The sequence below is a fragment of the Oscarella lobularis genome, chromosome 14 (genome assembly GCF_947507565.1).
Source record: "Oscarella lobularis chromosome 14, ooOscLobu1.1, whole genome shotgun sequence".
NCBI classification, from domain to species: domain Eukaryota; kingdom Metazoa; phylum Porifera; class Homoscleromorpha; order Homosclerophorida; family Oscarellidae; genus Oscarella; species Oscarella lobularis.
In genome coordinates this window covers 588,999-605,785 of record NC_089188.1, presented here as the reverse complement: position 1 = coordinate 605,785, position 16,787 = coordinate 588,999, and the positions used below count along the sequence as shown (strand labels likewise).

Below are 16,787 nucleotides of genomic sequence, written 5' to 3'. Positions count from 1 at the left end.
ATTACCAGAAGAGCTGCGAACTTCTCATTGCAGAGTCGTTGATTATTCCGGTGAACCAGATACGTACGGTGTGCTGGGCATGAAATTTGATCGTCTACGATACAGGCGACCACCTTTTCGTCACGAAAGACTTGGTGCTCTCTACTTATTGAACGTGAAAGCAACTCTGGAAAAGGAATGCGATGACTGTGATGCAAAACAACTGTCGTGCTGCAAATTACGGTCGATTTGTGTTTGTTAAAGCGCTCATCGAAGGGTCCATAGAATCTCCGGCATCAGTCCACGGAGCAAAAAAGAGAAGAGCGCGAACAGGAGAGAAAAGAACTCAGAGAAGAGCTCAGAGAAGAGCTCGAAGTAAACAGAGAAAAGCTCCAAGAAGACAGTGAAGAGCTGGAAGAAGACTTTTTAAAGTTTGGCGATTCTTCTGCGATGGCCGATACTTCTAGAATGGCTCCTTTACCGCTTAGCGTAGAGCCTTTTGCGGAGATAAATCAGGAAAACGTGGAGGCTATTTCTGATGCCTTGATTTCACCGGCGCCAAGAAGTGAAATTTCAGCTGTTTCCTCAGATTCTATTAGAGACGCAGAATTCCCGCTGTTTGAGTGCCGTTGCAGTCACAATTCGACCTTGTCACTCAAAGAATTACTTGACCAACTCCTTGTATATTTGAAATACGAGTACATGGTTTTCCCACCGTGCTGCGAAAAAGACATGTGTAAAGATATGTCGTTGGCAAATTTAAGAACGGTAAAAGACGCTTTTAAAAAATTTAGCGTTGAGCAAAAAACAGTTCAGAGAAATCATCGGATCTGTCACTTTTGCTGTCGTTTGTTGACAACGAAATTGTAACAAAATGGCCAGATTCAGTTGGTCTTTTCCTTCAACTAGATCTAGAACATATTATTCGTCAAAAGCGTTCTGCAGTAGACTTTGCCTGGGCTCTGCCAATTGGTCTCGCTTATACCTTGAATTTGACAACGAAGAAAAGCATAATTAAGTTTCTTGGCAAATGTAACATTAGAGTTGCTCAGTGCTATGGCCAGTGGACTTGTTTTCACGAACCAGAAAGTCCTAACAGTGTTGTGGTTGTTATTGTCAGTGAAGGTTACTTTACAAAAAAATTCTGAGCGAAAACGAAGCTTTCGCTCGTTGCATGAAGATGAACGTGCTTCACCTCCCCAGAAAAAGATCATCAAGATTGAAATAGATCAGCCTTCAAGTCATCGCTATTATGAACAGATTAGTAGACTTCTCCCAGCGCGTTCTGTTACATTGTAAATGTTACCCACGCACACATAAGCAAGCGCGCGAGCACACACACACACACACGCTCTCGACTAGGAGCGGCCAATGTGCCAAACATTTTTTAACATCGAAGACAGTGAAGGTCATGACAAACCGCGTACTGACGTAAACTTTTATAAAAAATTTGCATGGTAGACAAAAACACACGCATGCGCAGACACACGCACACATATACATACCATATGTACATGTACATGGGCAGGACGGAGTTTCAAATGCGCATGTCTCGTCGTTAGGGTTACATCGCGCAATGGAATGTTCTCCATACGCGTTGATTTAGCCTCTTTCTCCTTCGAATCGCACCAATTCTTCTTCGAAAAAGTGCATCGAACCTGAAATTCTATCAATTGAAGAATGGGGCGTAGAGCGGGGTCCCGTCAAACAAAAGTTAGGATCGCTAGGTTAGTGCCAGTCACTGGGCCCATAGCTTAAAAAGATAAAGGTAGTATCAAGGCTACTAACTTACCTCCTATGGCGGAATCGCAAAAACAGGCCTCATAGAACCCATTTCAGAACCCTACAGGCCACTTCTTTGACACAAGTTTTGGCTTTTAGAAAAGCCGGGCTTCTGAGGGTGGAATGACTGTCAGCACATCTGCGATTCTATGTTCATGAAGCCCTTAGTATTAGCGTCTCGTAGCCGTTTGAGAGTAGCCATGATCAGTTCGTACGATGGTTTGTCGATGCCTTTCCAGACGCTTCTTCTGCACAGCTGAAACGTACTGGGGTAGAAGGCAGATTTTTGAGAGACGCCCTTAGTTGCTGCTGAAACTCCACGGTGGTGTACCATTCATCATCGACTGCGTTTTCGATATCTTCCTCTCCATCGTCGTCTTCTTCTGCGTTGTTTTCTTCCTCGATTTGTTGACTCGTGGCATTCCCCTTGTTGAACGTATCTGATAATTTTTCAATCGAGTTCAGCAGAAACGGTCCGCAGTAGCGACACGACTGTTCTTCTAAGCAGAGGTGGTGGAATGAGTGCCCGCAGCTTAGTAAAGCGACTTCTTCATTCTCCATAGCGCAGTCTTCAGAATCGCAGAGAAACTCTTGTGCTGGCAATTTAGCCGTTGAGAAACCGAGAGGAAGACTTCTTTGATCCAATGTGCAGTTAAATGTTTTTAGTTTGAAATGCTTCCTTCGTTGTCGAGCCACCGGAGTTTCTTTGGATTGACCTGGAGACCATGTAATTCTATAAATTTGGTCACAAGAAAATTTGCCGTTTTTCCCGCTAGAAGAGCAACGTTGTGCTTGTGGCGCTTTCTCAAAGTATCTTCCAGAAAATGAGACCAGAATTCATGATCAAAATTTCTTGCGCCGAGAACATGAGCGATTTCTATTATTTGTTCTGCAGACGTCCAGGCCGGGCACTGCATTCGTAGTAATGAGTAAAACGTTTCGACCTTTTTCTCAGAGAAGACGTTCATGTACGACGAAAAAGTACTTTTCCACCCAGGTGCCACAGTTTCATGATGGATATGATCACTTATTACAGATAGCATTGCTTTATTGTAGTTGTGTCTTTGCTGGACGATGAACACAACAGCCATCCGTAGGATTGATTCCTGCCACAATTCGTAGCGAGATCCTCTGTGAATTGTGGCGTAGAAGTAGAAGACAAGGGGTGTCAGCTCGTCGAGCAAATGTCTCAATGCAAGAAATTCGATGTCTTTGCAGACGCCAAAGAGACAAAGAACGTCTTCTCTGACTGTTAGCCAACCGCCAAAAAGAGCAGCAAGAAGAGTTGTCATTCTGTGGAACTGCGGTTTGCGGGGAAGCTTTTTCTTCTCTCCAAAGAGGTATTTGTACAACTCTACATAGACATAACAGTAGACAAATGGGGTAGATTTAGCTAATAAAATTACCTGAGAAAACAGGATAGTACAGAGTAAATAGGTTTTCCATGCTGTTGATGTAAATATGAAATGGCCCTAGCATGGGCACAAGAGATAGTATTGGAGACTGTTCGCACCGACTCTAGATTAAGAAACAAATTGTATCTAATTTACTAAAATATTTTCTGCTACCTGTGCCACCAGTTTCTTCAAAAAATAGAATGTCGGATAGTCTCCAACCGATGGCAATAGATATTTGGAAAGATAGCTGTTAGAATTAAAATTTTTATTAATAGGTAAATGGTAGATTATAAACCTTAATTACCTTCTCAAAGCCGGGTAACAGTCAAGAGCTTTTTCGATAACGGCTTTGTAATCAGCTAAGGATTTTAGTCCTTGCTCGGATTCGTCCAGCAAGCAGCAACTCTTTAGAGAATCAAGGTCTCTGTGATTGGGAGTTGCATAGCACCTAGTAAGGCAAAAATCTAAATTTTACTTCACTGTCTAAATTGTTATGTTTTACCTCTGATTTTTAAGGGATGATTGAATATCCTTTACGTTAAGATTTCGGAAAGAAGAAGGCAGTGAAATCAGCCATGATGCGCCCATAAGAGACGACAACCGCTCAGTGAAATATTCGGTTAGGCGTCTTTTTGCTATTCCTCCTCTAACGAAATTTTCTGAGGGTTGGTAGTGAATTGACGCTCCTTCTTGAAGATTGAGGCTAGGTATGGTTTGATGGACATCAATAATTGCTGTAGCGAAGTGCAATGCTCGTGACGTTTCCGACGATGTTGGCCTTTGAATAGTGTGGATGCTGTGGAAATCGTCTACAACGAGCACCGCCAAATGATTTTCACTAGTCGCATTTTCAAGGCGAGAGTTAGTTAGCGTCGTGTTTCCGGTTGCTAGTTTTCGTCGAAATTCTCTGATGGTCTTTGGATGGGTGCATATTCCGAGTCGTCGTCCGCATTCTAGCGCAGCTTCCGAGCAACCCGATAGCGAGAGATACAGACCGACATCATTCATGAACGTTGTGTTAAGCTTGCAAAAGAAGGCGGTTATGAGTAGCCAAAAAATTAACCGAGTCCTAACCTGATTTCCTAGATAAGCCAATCGGTGAAGTTCTCCAACAACTCTTGTGCGCCGAAGTGAAGCTCGTCTCTCTGAGTCAAGAGTAGAAGAGTAGTCACTTGTGATAGCCTTTTCTATCTGGCAGAAGAGTCCAGGAGAGTTTTCTTCGCAAAAGCTTTCCATTTCTGACGGATTGTAGAGCTTTCCATTTGTAGGTACATGGAGCCTGAAAGCTTCTTGGAACGATTTTACGAGAACAGGGAAAGATTCTGCAATGACAATCAGTAGCGTCAAAAATTGGTGCTCGGTACGTGAAAATTACCGTGTTTCAATCGTTCGTTTTCTTCTCTAAGTGACTCATTTTCTTGCTGTAATTTATCTGGAAAAATAGGTCATTCAGAGGTGGGTGACCGGCAATTAAAGCAAACACATACCCTTCTCTGATTTTGTAAGCTCTAGCTCGGTTTCTAGACGGCTACAATAGGCTCGAGCTTGGTCAATGTCACCGACTAGTACATCTGTCCGATAGAGTGAGTAGACTATATATACCGTTATAAATTCACGCCCAAATTTTCTCACCGTTTTCTGCGACCGCTCTAGCCAAATCGCCACGAACATTGCTCAAATGCTCGGAGAAAGTGTCTGAGGAGAGGTTGCGGTAAACGTGATGTTACAAATTACTAGTAGGAAGCAACGCATTCACCTAGATACGCCTTCGCCGAGTCCATTTCCTGATGAAGCTGCTCCCTCTCAAACAGCAACTGTTGGACTTGAACAGATGCTGCAGCAAGCTGCTCTTCGATCAATCCAAGCTGCTCAGTTGGACTCGCAGCAGTGGGAGTGGGAGAGACCTAAAAATAGATCAGAGATATCTAGATATAGATATAGATCTCTCGGTTGCGTAGAACCAACTTCGATTTCTTCCCCAAGCATTGACGCCACCGATGAACGCTTTGCGGGTGGCCGATAACGCTGGTGCGATGTCACTTCTTCAGCCGAGTCGATGTTGTCGTGATGCCACCGGCAGATGAAGGCAGCTGGCTCCCCGGTGATATCGTCGAGAGCGGCGTACAGTCGCTCAGGGCAAGGCCGCAGCGCTCCAAAACACCTAGGAAAATCGAAAAGAACGCAGCACTTCTTAGATTTTTTGCGCGAGACCCGATAATGCTCCAAGCATAAGGCCACGTCTTCGAAGAATCCTAGTTCGCGAGCGCGTCGTCCTGAAAAAGACGTGGATCTGCCGAAGCACGCACTGCGCGAACGCGTATGGGTAAAGTTTTCGAAATAGCACGAGAAATCGCTCTGCATCGTCCTGGTAGGTTCGATCGAGTGTGTGCGCGATCGATGCCAGCTGAATTTTTAAACCATTTCGGCCGTTAGGCGCGATTTTTTGAATGTATTTGTAGGTTGCTACGTGTTTGTAGCTATACAAGCGGACATCAGGTGCGGTCATGTTGCGGTCAAGCGGTGTCACAACTTTCAAACCGCTTTTTCTCGATTGACGTCCCCCTCAACTAAAATGACGTCAGGGCTAAAATCAAAGCTTATTCATTGAAGCTTCGATATGCGTAATCTCAAGCTTAGCCAATTCGAACTCGTCTTAGCCGAGCCCTTTTTCTTTCACAAGGTCTCCATGGAACGTTAACTATTTACTTCATTGGCTGATTTAAGGCGCGTGCGCGACAAGGTGTGCGTCATTGGCTCTCCGCCCATTGTTACGTACCAGCACTCGTACATGCGCATTTGAAACTCCGTCCTGCCCATGTACATAGTGGTCGTTCGTTTCTTGGACTCTATCTGTTTTTTAGGCTTTTTTACCTGCACAGCACGTTTGAAAGACATCACCTACTACCAGAAGCGATTTTTGCATGTGAACGCGACGATCTAACTAAATGCCAAAAATCACGGCGACTCACAGGGCGCGCGCTATCACGGACCACGAGGCGAGGCTTCGAGCCCTTCGAGCGACTTCTCTATAGCTACCAACGACGAGCTACCAACGACGAGCTGTAAGTAAGGATTGAGGACGCACCGAAGAGCACTCGCGTGCCACGTTCTTGATATATTGTCACAAGGGACCCCCTATACCTTCATCGATCATTTCTCTTAGTCAAACGTTCGACCTGTTCTTCCCCACCCGAGTGGCAATACTCGTTCACTGATATTTCGTAATTTAAATAGAGAAAAGCGCGTCTCTTTTGATAACATCTAACGTCGATTATAGACGAGAAATGCATTTTATTGCGAGGACTGTCTTTGGTAATTTATTTCGCTTCGTTCGCGACAAACCTTCGTTCTGGTAAGCTAATTAGCTAAAAAGTACAACTTTTCTGCTTCAGTAGATAAACTTGGTTTTTCCAGGTCTACTAGGCCACACTACAGTATTGGGGACGAAAGCTCGTTGTTCTACAAGTTTACGAAAGCGCTGGAAAACCAAGATGTTTTTCAATGGGCCTGTCATTTAGGCTCCACTTTAGAGCAACCCCCATCTCGTATCTTTGAACCAGACGGACGCGACAAGCTGCCTTGCAACTTTATTGAGACTCATTTATTTTCTCTGTGGATAACTTTGTATTCTCTGATGGATTTGTCTTCCGTCGGGAGGCTCCCGAGCGTAGAAGTGCATTCTGATCTCGCTTTAGAAGAAGACGTGCGTACTCACTTTGTGGTGCACTCGAAAAGATGCGGAATAATTGTCGAAGTGAAATTGAATCCGTTCGATCAGAGAGAAGGGATTCGGCAAATAGAAAGTCAGAAATATTTTTTGAAATACGAGAATTTTCTGAAGAATGGATTTCACACCAAACTGGAGAAATGGAGTCAAACGTCAAAATGGGGCGTTGGCTTGAATGTGTACGTCAATGAGGAAGAAAAGGCCGTTGTAACCCATCCTGTTGTCAAAAAGTATAACGATCTGTGATAATCGAAGTTAGGAGTTGTAAACCGTTTGTCAAAGAATCGTTCCTCATATTGTACTGCAAACGTTTTATTTGTGATTATGTTACTCTCGTCTCCCACTGTTTTATCGTGCATGCATGTTCTTCCGTACACTGAAATAAAATACAGATTATTAGCATTGCAACTTGGCCAAGGGCGATGTGTTCTATATTCGTGCAATACTGTTTTCACTGCAATAAGGCTCTCAGGCTTGCAACGAACGCGTGATGACCGGTTTCTAACACTCGTCATTATTACACGTCCTAATTAATTAAAGAGCATTCAAAAGAAATTGAGTTTAGCAAAATTATTATTAAACAATTTATTTTGGCCTATATACATTGATAATAGTTATGAAAAAATTTTCGGGCGCCGTTCACGACATCGTTGTCCTGGAAGAGAAAAAGGCCTAATCTGACGCAGACTTAGTGTCGAAATTTTACGCAGGAAGCTGGAACAGAAGTGATGCTGAGTATATCTGCACTACAGCATCGCTTACTGCTGCCCGTCGAGCTGCTCTCTAGCATTCAACACATTAGGAAACCTGTTCTAAAAAGGCATTTAGTGTCAATGCTTCACTGGCATCGTTTCGTACATTCGGTCGCCACATTTGACGCCATTGCTTTATGCAAACACGTCGAAAGATATCTAGCGATGAGAGGGTCGCACAAATGTCGCGCGCTTGGAAGCCAGAAGCTATCTGACAAGCTAATAACTGGGAAACGACGAATAAATTCTGTCGCCCTCCTCCATCTTGAATCTTAGCGTGCTCGTCCTCGATTCTCTTCTTTCGACTGTTCGATTTTCATGCATTCTGGACAATCGATTATGTTTTCGCGACCAAAGATAGATCGAAATGAGCTGAAATCGTCGTCCAAGAGCCTCGAACCGACAGTGCGTACATTATAGCGCGCTAGGGGGAGAGTCGCTGATCGAACGTTGAGTCGTTTCTACTTCGTTTGAGGCGGCCCAACGTGTGAAACACGCTCTGCGAATCACTTTGAAGGTTTCGGCAAAGGGATGACGAAGAATTTCGTCGGCGATGCGGATTTTCCGGTGAAAGTGTTGCAGAAATTGGACGATAGTTTGAATAGGACGAAGTGGATCGTGCCTGTGACGCCTCGTGGCGATTTGGAGGTCTTGCTTCTGGCTGCAATTCGGTTGTGCAAGAGAGGTTAGTTTAGATGGAAGGGGTTTAATTCTGTGGAGATTTTCTAAGGGAGACCCTGTCTTACTCTCAGGCTTGGATTCTAAAAGCGAGCCGTGTCAGAGATTCTTTAGAGACGGTCTCTATTCGTCGTTTGTTAAAATTTTGACGGACGAGGCTATTGGCTCGTGGAAAGCCGAAATTCAGGTTTGGGATTTTTTGAGAATTTATACACGTACATATAATGATGAAGATTTTTTATAGCAATACATTCAAGAGAATAATCTTCGACTTGTTCAGTTGTGCGTTCTCAAGTTGAATGACGACGTCTTGCATCTTCTCGATCTTCTTGCAATGGTCTTAAGTTCTTCGTCTCGCTTCCACTTTGTCAACAGCGCCAAAACGTCAGAAAATTCTGATGACGTACTAAACTAATCAACACCAGATGTTCTAATAGAAAAACGCTTCTTCCTTAGGCTTTTAGTGATGTAGTCTATGCAAAACCGGCAAAACCTAAACCCAAGGTAAGCGGAAGGTCATACTGCACTAGATACGTGTCTCTAAATACAAGGATATTTTTTCATTCTTCATAGGGTTGGCTTGTCGATTTGGTGAACGCCTTTGGATCCTACAACGGATTTAACATCTTGCGAAAGCGCGTACTTGAAGGCAGCAGCCTGAACGTGCAAATCATGGCTGCGCTCATTCGGTATTTGAAAAGAATTTTAGACTCTCATTATTAATTTATTTCTCTAGACCTTTTGGCGGCTGCGCTGACGTTTTGACTTTGGAATGCCTTCATAAATACGTGATTCCGTGCGCTAATCGAATGCTGGAGGTGATTGAGAGTCTCACCGACGACGATTTGAAAAGGGAGGCGAAAAACGAGGCGAAGAACCACGCTTTTCCGTCTCTATTTCGAGACAGTTCACCCGCCAAAAAAAACTACCTTTCAACTTAAATATTTTATTATGAAAGTCTTTGAAAGTTGTTTATCGGGGCGATCCAGATCGAAAGGAGATCATTCAAAAAGTGGAGGAGTTCAGAATGAGGATGATATTGAGGTAAGAAGGGGGATCCATTAATTTAAAAATACGCTTTCATTTATTCCATACGAAGGATCCTTCAAATATCGTCCTTCAATGGAAAAATGAACGCTCTCAACGAAGTCAACAAAATGGTTTTGGCGTCGTACGGTTCATCGTCGTACGGTTCATCGTCGTACGGACGACAATACGAGGAAGACGAAACTGTCGGCGCGGAAACGTTAGTGGTAAGATATAGGGGAGAGAGAGGTCTTTGTTTCTTTCAATGACTACTTTCGCCTTTTTCTTGTCTCCTTTAGTTGTGGATCAAGAAAAATGAAGTCTTGACTATGGTCTTGCGCGACAATCTTCACCAGCCTCAATATGTCGAGAAACTGGAGAAAATTTTGCAGTTCATGATTCGACAGAAGGCGTTGAATTCGGCGGACTTGGATGCCATTTGGGCCGCTCAGGTTGCTTACGGAGACGAGTCGTTTTGTTTGTAAGTTCTACGCCTGCTCTAGGCTGGAAAGAGTGATGCAATCGTGAAGAACATACACGATCTTTTGGCGAAGTTGGCGTAGAATTTTTCTGCTGAGCAGCTTGATCATCTTTTTCATTGCTTTCAGGTACTTTGCGATCTTTTTTTCGTCGTGTTTTGGTTTATTGTCGACGTTTAGGAGAGTTGGGTGCAAGCCGGAAAGCGTCAAAGGGAGAAATTGATCGAATTGATTCGGCGATTGGCTGAAGACGACAAGGATGGCGTAATGGCCGGGAAGGTAGGCCGGCGTCTGGAATTATTTAAATCATCCTTTTGTTGTTGGTTGTGCCTGCGTTGCTCAGTGCATGTTGGCTGGTCTACGATACTCCCACTCTACCTGAAAGGGCGTGCGGCGTCGCTTATCATCTCTTTGTATTTACGGGTATCTCTATTTTTATCCAGGTATTAGGCTTGCTATGGATCCTAGCACATTCAGAAGACTGTTCTACCGAAATAATGGATCAAGCTCTAAATGCCCACATAAAAATATTAGACTACAGCTGTGCAGCAGTATACAAAATAGTCTATATGGCAATGACGCGTGTAGCAGTACTTTTCACGTAGGATCGAGATCAGCAGAAGAGTTTGTGGCTTGAACAATGCCTTGCCGAGTTGAAGAGCGACACGTGGGTCCTTCCAGCGATCAGGATGATGCGAGACATTTTCACCATGTACATTGAGGTGTCAGGAAAATAGTTTTTTATGGGGGGCACATTGATAAATGACGGGGATTAGGCACCGCACGGCTCGTCCACTAGTCATTTGAATTACTACTATAGGCAGGACATGATTCAGAATGTCGACTTTCAATCAAATCTGACCGCACTTCTGACGACCAATTTGGAATGCTACATGAGCAAAGTGAGAAAACACTGCGGAGGTGAGATTAAATATTTGATACATTTGGAGCAAACGACAATTTCTTTCTCGCGCTGCAGTCAATCCTGGCGCAACTCCCGAGGACGTAGTCCTCGACGGTAGAACGAATCACGAGCAACAGGTGAATGACCGACTGACGTTTCTCAAGTACGTGAAAGAGAGAGAAAGGCTGCTTCACTCCCTGCAGTGAATTCTTTAATTCTAGATTCGTTCTCGAGGATGGGAAGCTGTACCTTTCTCTGAGCCACGCAATCAAGGTAATAATTATAAGAAATAGTAAGGTATCCGTAGAGAAGAAAATTGCCTCTTTTTTAGATTTGGACTTGTTTGGCTAAGAAAGCCGTGTTTCCTTCTGATAGGGAGGCCTGTTTCAAATGGTTTTCAAAGGTTTCCTTGTCGTTTGGTCTTTTTCTTTGGTTGCCATTCTTTGGCGTTCTTAGGTTATGGGAGAAGATCCCGATTTGGAACCCCCAGGCTACAAACAGTTCTTTGAAGATCACGTCATGAATCTAGATCCCGCTCTGTTGACTGAAGGCGGAATGAAGTTGGTTGCGTAACGAGATAGAGATATTTATTGAAAATTCTTCTTTTCGTTAGATGTTTTTATCGCGCGTTCAAACTTGTAAACCTGAATAGTCATAAATTGATTTCACAGAGGCACAAATTCGTCACTTCGAATCTATCCATGTCCGGAATCGACTACATATGGAAGGTAGGGCAAAAAAACAGAAAGACTCCACATATGCATCATCATCTTGTATATGTATTCCTTACTTTGTCATACATATGTAGGCTCCTTAGGCGCTTTGCTAGGATTATCAATTCTCTAGGTTATTCTATGTGGCGCTGATGAAGTCGTGTTCAAGGCAATAGAACTCATGAAAGACGTTCACACTCATCTCTCGCCTACTCTATTGACCCGTCAAGTTAGCCAATGACGAGAGGAGAACAGAGTGGGCTTTTATTGATCATTTCTCTTTTGTTTTTTCTCTACAGGTGGCCATTCACATAGATTTCATAAGAAAATGTTTCGAGCATCTCAAAACGTCTTTCGAAGTGCTGAAAGTTCGTCTTGAGGCGCCCGAATGGCACGTGCACGTCACTCAAATGGTCCGCTGTCTGACGCTCTTCGAGAATACATCGCCCAATGCGACGACGCTCACAAAGGCGAGAGGACGTTTCTGCCCCACGGAAAGTAAGAAAGCGAGAGGGAGAGAGGCGCATTGCCATTATTGGATATACGACGATCTCGAATAACTCAGGTCGTCGCTTGGGAAACACATCATGTTGACCGTGCGCTTTCCTCTTCCGTCGGGACGACAGGAGGATTTGGAAGTGTCGACGCACGGCAACGAATCTTTAGGAGCGTTGCGTCGCAAGATCATACGATTGTACGGGGAAAGAAAGTTTGGGGAGAGTGAGCATTAGATTTTCGTTATTATAGAAAAAAAGGGTCGTCGTCGCAGGGAATCAAAATCGATTTATCAACGGAGAGGTGGTGAATCCGGTGGATGATCGCCGACTGATGCATCAGCTTTCGATTTGAGAGAGAGCGGTGAGTGGGGAAAGTAGCGAAGGCGGACTCCCTCTGAATTTCTTTTCAGGTTTTGTCTGCAAAAATTCGTTATAAACGACACGGATCGCTGTCTCAGGATTCCTCTTCCGATTCGTCGACGAATTCGCTATCGAATCTTTTCGACAGCACTTCGAGTTCCGAGACTGAGCAAAGTCTTCCTGGAGTGGTATACGCTCTCGTTTTCAAACTAAAATCGTTCTAGCGTCGCTTTTCTGTTCAGATAATGGCTAGGGATCCGAAACACTGTTTGCTTCTCCTTCAAATTGGTCAGATGGGAAGCCAGTTGAACGCGTCCATTCTTCGCGACAGTGCGCGCGAACTGTTGGACTTGATTCCGTCCGATCAGAAAATACTCGAGAAAATTTGTCAGTGCAAAGACAAAGGAGGTTTTAGGCAACTCGAGGAGATGTGTTTTCAACTTCCTCCGCTTCACACACTCTATCATCTAGAGGTGCGGAAAATTACGACTGTTACCCGTGGGGGATATTGACGTACCTTTTTTTCTTTCTATCTAGGTTTTGCAGTCGCTTCTTCTTCCTGTGACGTCGTCTCCCGACGACGAGCAATCGGACTCATTTCAGCTTTGGTTCATCGAAAATGGGGGCATTCGACTGCTTCTCAAATTGCTGGAGAGTCCCGATTTCGTCAAGGACGCCGACGTGAACACCAGAAAGTCAGTTTATTTCCAATAAAACTAGCGAATGACTTTCGTAAAATTCTCCCTTCTTTCAAGATCGATTTATCATTTGACTATAAGACTGCTGCGTCTCTTTCTCGCATCGCTCGGAATGGTTCAAGCGTTTCATTGGGCGAAGGAGTTGACCAGTGAAAGTCCAACGAAAGAGGCGGCCGCGTGCGGCCGAGTCGAACAGCTACGCGAAGCGCTTTTGCACCTACCTAGCATTCATTTGGACTTACTACTGAAACAGATTGTCAATTGGATAGGCCAATCGGCTTCAAAGACAGTGCGTTACAATATCTCGTAATAATTTTTTCTTCATTTTTCTTGTTTTTCGCGTAGGTTTTAGACGACGTGAATCTAGTCACTTTAGAAACGGTACGACTTTAATGCTGACTAAGGAGCACAATTAACGCTTCTGATCATTTTAGTTGATCGCCTGCGTGACCTCCGAATGGAATTCCCAATAGCGATTCGCCGAAAGAGATCCTCCTAATTGCGTGTATCGGTTGTCTACCGCTTAGAAATCAATCCTTTCATCGTTTGAAAACTGTCTTGTCGATCGCCATCTTCCTTCTTGATTATTTTGATCAGTTAAACAAATGCCGAACAAGCGGCCGACGCGGCACGAAATAATTTACAGAAAATAAGCAGTACAGAGACAGCGATGTGTAGCGCGCGCAACTGATCAATTTTTTATGTTTCGAGGCAGAGGAGAAAAGTCAAATTAAAAAATTGCAAAAGCGGGGAAATTTAAGCCGAACTGAGGTACGTTCACTGTTATACTCTCTCAGCTATAAAAGGGTACCAAATATCACAGACATGACAATGATACTCAATATTATAAACTGTAAGCGACACAGCCAAAGTGCCAAAGTAGAAAATTTCTTTCCTTGTTCTGTATTTCCTCTTCGATAGTTGCTCCAGCTCTAAAATTATGAGATTTTATTTACAGCTAAAAATTCGTTCGACAAGTACTGCACCCACCTTCCCGGATAGGTAGAGAGCATAACATGATATTGGAGATGGGGTTGATACGGCACAAATAACAGACTCGCAAATGTGTGTGTCCGGAATATCTACGATGCTAATTAGCGTAGACGCAGGCTTATTTACCTAGAATGAACAGTAGTCTTTTGGAAAGCAGTTAAACGGCATGTCGCTTTTAAAAGAACTTTGGCAGGTTTAGGCGGCTCTTGAATGACTTCCTCTATTTGAAACATCTCCTTTATTCGACTGGGATAGGCAAAATTCAGCGGCGAAGAACGAATAGGTTGACTTATCAAAGAAGGGTTGAATCCCGGAGCCGAAAAAGGGCGGGCGCCAGCTATAGAGACACAATGTCGTTATTAATTAAGCGTTAAGCGACGTTTGCACAAAGATCGAAGTTCTAGTTTCCAGTGAAAGCAGAAGGCTTGAGATCTATCTCACCGTTCTTCATCGCCTTCTGTTCTGCTCCCACGACGTAGTTGATATAAATGATTACCTTTAGCCGGGAGCTGTCGATGTTCTGAAGAAGGTATGCAGCACTATAATATTGAGCCCTGGGCCGTCACACACTTTAAATTAATTAATGGAGAAAGCACAATACATCTACTAAAGTGTTGTTTTGCTCGGCGTTGGAAAGGCTTATTTGCAGCAACCAAAGCTTTTGCTCTTTTCTTGACGCCAAGAATTTAAAATAGGCGTTGAGTGCAGATTGCGTTCAACAACTTTTCAAAGCTTTTCGTCGAATGCAGAAAAGCCTGGTGAAAAAAGGAGTTGACCCTTCCGTGATGTCACTGCATGGCTTGCACAAATCCTGCTAAACAAAGTAGGCATATTATGTAGAAACCGTCACACGCCTGTTACACATATTATTTTTGCACGATAACTCAATAAAAAGCACTATAGCATAAGATACAGCGCCGTTTGATCAGGCCATAAGCTATTTTTGAAAAGCCTTTTTGATCTAGAGCCACCACAGCTTTTGCTCTTCGTCAACGCCATCTATTCCAAATAGACATTGAGTGCTCCTTTGCAAGTTTGAGACAAATTCGACAGCTTCCTCTGTTTTTGCTGTAGCAGGTAATTTTATGAAAACGAGGGTTTTCTCACCCCACGGTGGAAGTCGCACGCCCAGTTGTATGGATCGATTTGCTTTAATCGTTTGTACCATAGGATCAGGTAGTGGCTGCCAGAACGAACAGAGTGATGGAGCACACGACTAAGAGCAGTTCTGTTAAAACTTAAATTGATTTAAGTTCAAGCTTGCACTTTTACCTTGAATAAGCTTCCCAAACCGTAAAACCTGTACTTATTGATGAATTCTGCGTCTGTCTCAAACTCCACCTTGCTAAGAATTTCTACGCTTCTTATTAGGCTTAGAGGAATTGGAAAGTAAACAGCGTGTGCTCCTTCTTTCCATTTTAATTTGTAAGCCTGATGAATTTGTCCAGGCACAATGTGCCGGTAAAAGGTTTTTTCTGAAGAAGATGTTAATAAAAGTAAAATTCTACAGAAAAACTTGCCTTCTATATTATTTTCAGAAAAAAAGATAAGTCTTTTAGACGTGAGAACTGCTGTTCCTTGAGGAAGAGGGTCACGACGAAATGCTGTTATTTTTTCCGAAATGAACGTCACTTTTTCATAACGTAGTTCTGTAACGGGCGATGTCAAAGTCTCGTATTCAGGTATTGTTAGCTTATGAAAAGGATCTTCACTAAGCCGCGTCTAAATATAGAAAGATTAGCAGTCTATAATGACAAAAATCTTATCCTTTATTTTATCGTGCGTTTGGACTTGAAAGAGTGAGATAAGAGTTTTGCAAAACCCAAAAAATACCTACTTTGCACTGATTTGCAATACACCATGATTGCTCTCACCTTCACTTCTGGCATAACTCCAGTAGCGACACTGGTTGTCAGCGCATATGATGCTTGTTGAATTCTATTGCCAACGGTTTTTGCTAAAGCTTTAGCAACAGGTTGCACCATCTCTTGGCAGAAATTTTTTTCGAGTGCTTTCATCTGTTTCTCAAACGAGTCTTGGCCTTCTTCATCCGCACTTCCGAAACTGTAATTCACGTCTTTCCATGCTGCCGCATCAATTGCGTCATCGTATTCATTCATTGCATGGGAGTCGCCTGGAATAGGATGTTCTGGCTTCAGCTTCAAAAACGGATTGTTTGGAGTGCTCTTTCGCGGGTTGGAAATGCTTGACAGCAAAACAGCTGACGCTAAAAACAGCTAGTTACTTGAACATCAACTTTATACTCGCCGCTTGGGGGCTCGGATTCGGCTTGGCTCGAATCGGACCGACGTGATCGGCGGCGAGCCGGGCGGAAACGTTCCCCCCTAGCGCGCGTTAGGCCCAATCCTGAGCAGCACAGGGCAACTCACAGGTAGGATATATCAATAGGGCGTTTGACCTGACCTTTCTCCCTCGGGTCACGTGAAGGGTCAGGTCACTTGACTAGGATTGACGATGGCAAGCGAATCTTCACATAAGAAACGCGTGCCATTGAAATCTCGCTGGGCAACGACAGCCAGCCGTCTGTCTTCAAAAAAAGATCAGAGCGTGGCGGTCAGGATCAGGGTGACGCCGGCGATAGCTTCGACAGAGTACAACGTCCTTTCTATGGATGTTTCGAACGAGGAGAAGTGAATTTGCGGCAAAGGAACAATGGCATGCTCTTCCAGGGATGTTACCAAAAGTCTTGCTTCGCTTTTTGGAGACTGAGAAGCGAGAGTTTCGTTCATTTTCCTGCTAGCTCGGTCACGTGCAAACGATGACGCAATGTAGTACGCAATC

The 16,787-nt window shown here is 43.8% G+C and overlaps 4 protein-coding genes and 1 long non-coding RNA gene across 14 annotated transcripts; 3 read left to right on the top strand and 2 right to left on the bottom strand.

Annotated features, from left to right (window-relative positions):
• Positions 1 to 5,949: 5,949 nt before the first annotated feature.
• Positions 5,950 to 7,267, top strand: LOC136195235 (uncharacterized). Its single transcript, XM_065984528.1, has 5 exons — positions 5,950 to 6,081; positions 6,130 to 6,224; positions 6,287 to 6,379; positions 6,436 to 6,510; positions 6,573 to 7,267. The coding sequence occupies exons 1-5, from the start codon at positions 5,974 to 5,976 to the stop codon at positions 7,129 to 7,131; spliced, it is 930 nt and encodes a 309-aa protein (XP_065840600.1). The 5' UTR covers positions 5,950 to 5,973; the 3' UTR covers positions 7,132 to 7,267.
• A 2,002-nt stretch (positions 7,268 to 9,269) lies between these two features.
• Positions 9,270 to 12,132, top strand: LOC136195529 (ubiquitin carboxyl-terminal hydrolase 9X-like). Of its 2 annotated transcripts, none has more exons than XM_065984861.1 (16): positions 9,270 to 9,359; positions 9,415 to 9,568; positions 9,641 to 9,793; positions 9,845 to 9,949; positions 10,001 to 10,099; positions 10,264 to 10,371; positions 10,426 to 10,542; positions 10,597 to 10,741; positions 10,800 to 10,887; positions 10,946 to 10,997; positions 11,056 to 11,127; positions 11,181 to 11,284; positions 11,338 to 11,452; positions 11,571 to 11,666; positions 11,737 to 11,935; positions 12,003 to 12,132. In XM_065984861.1, the coding sequence occupies exons 5-16, from the start codon at positions 10,088 to 10,090 to the stop codon at positions 12,029 to 12,031; spliced, it is 1,137 nt and encodes a 378-aa protein (XP_065840933.1). In that variant the 5' UTR covers positions 9,270 to 9,359; positions 9,415 to 9,568; positions 9,641 to 9,793; positions 9,845 to 9,949; positions 10,001 to 10,087; the 3' UTR covers positions 12,032 to 12,132. The 2 variants fall into 2 exon arrangements, with proteins under 2 accessions (XP_065840933.1, XP_065840934.1); XM_065984862.1 differs by having other exon boundaries at positions 10,164 to 10,371.
• Positions 12,133 to 12,190: 58 nt separating this feature from the next.
• Positions 12,191 to 13,918, top strand: LOC136195532 (ubiquitin carboxyl-terminal hydrolase 9X-like). 3 transcript variants are annotated; one of them, XR_010671910.1, is made up of 8 exons: positions 12,191 to 12,295; positions 12,345 to 12,482; positions 12,537 to 12,767; positions 12,832 to 12,989; positions 13,050 to 13,281; positions 13,338 to 13,373; positions 13,427 to 13,648; positions 13,704 to 13,918. XR_010671910.1 is itself a non-coding variant. In XM_065984871.1 (7 exons), exons 3-7 carry the CDS (start codon positions 12,540 to 12,542, stop codon positions 13,463 to 13,465), a joined length of 693 nt encoding a protein of 230 aa, XP_065840943.1. In that variant the 5' UTR covers positions 12,191 to 12,295; positions 12,345 to 12,482; positions 12,537 to 12,539; the 3' UTR covers positions 13,466 to 13,918. The 3 variants fall into 3 exon arrangements, 1 of the variants encoding a protein (XP_065840943.1); XR_010671909.1 differs by having other exon boundaries at positions 13,427 to 13,763; positions 13,816 to 13,918; XM_065984871.1 differs by having other exon boundaries at positions 13,427 to 13,918.
• Positions 13,676 to 14,457, bottom strand: LOC136195534 (uncharacterized). The gene is made up of 4 exons (XR_010671911.1): positions 14,427 to 14,457; positions 14,171 to 14,322; positions 13,983 to 14,111; positions 13,676 to 13,924 (listed from the first exon to the last, which is right to left on the bottom strand). It is a non-coding gene; the product is annotated as an uncharacterized lncRNA (long non-coding RNA).
• Positions 14,458 to 14,574: 117 nt separating this feature from the next.
• Positions 14,575 to 16,781, bottom strand: LOC136195530 (uncharacterized). Of its 7 annotated transcripts, none has more exons than XM_065984868.1 (5): positions 16,685 to 16,781; positions 15,860 to 16,212; positions 15,506 to 15,707; positions 15,258 to 15,460; positions 14,575 to 15,201 (listed from the first exon to the last, which is right to left on the bottom strand). In XM_065984868.1, exons 2-5 carry the CDS (start codon positions 16,103 to 16,105, stop codon positions 14,947 to 14,949), a joined length of 906 nt encoding a protein of 301 aa, XP_065840940.1. In that variant the 5' UTR covers positions 16,106 to 16,212; positions 16,685 to 16,781; the 3' UTR covers positions 14,575 to 14,946. The 7 variants fall into 7 exon arrangements, 6 of the variants coding, with proteins under 6 accessions (XP_065840940.1, XP_065840941.1, XP_065840935.1 ...); XM_065984869.1 differs by having other exon boundaries at positions 14,575 to 15,044; positions 15,093 to 15,201; positions 15,860 to 16,774; XM_065984863.1 differs by having other exon boundaries at positions 15,860 to 16,611; positions 16,685 to 16,774.
• Between the last annotated feature and the right edge of the window lie 6 nt (positions 16,782 to 16,787).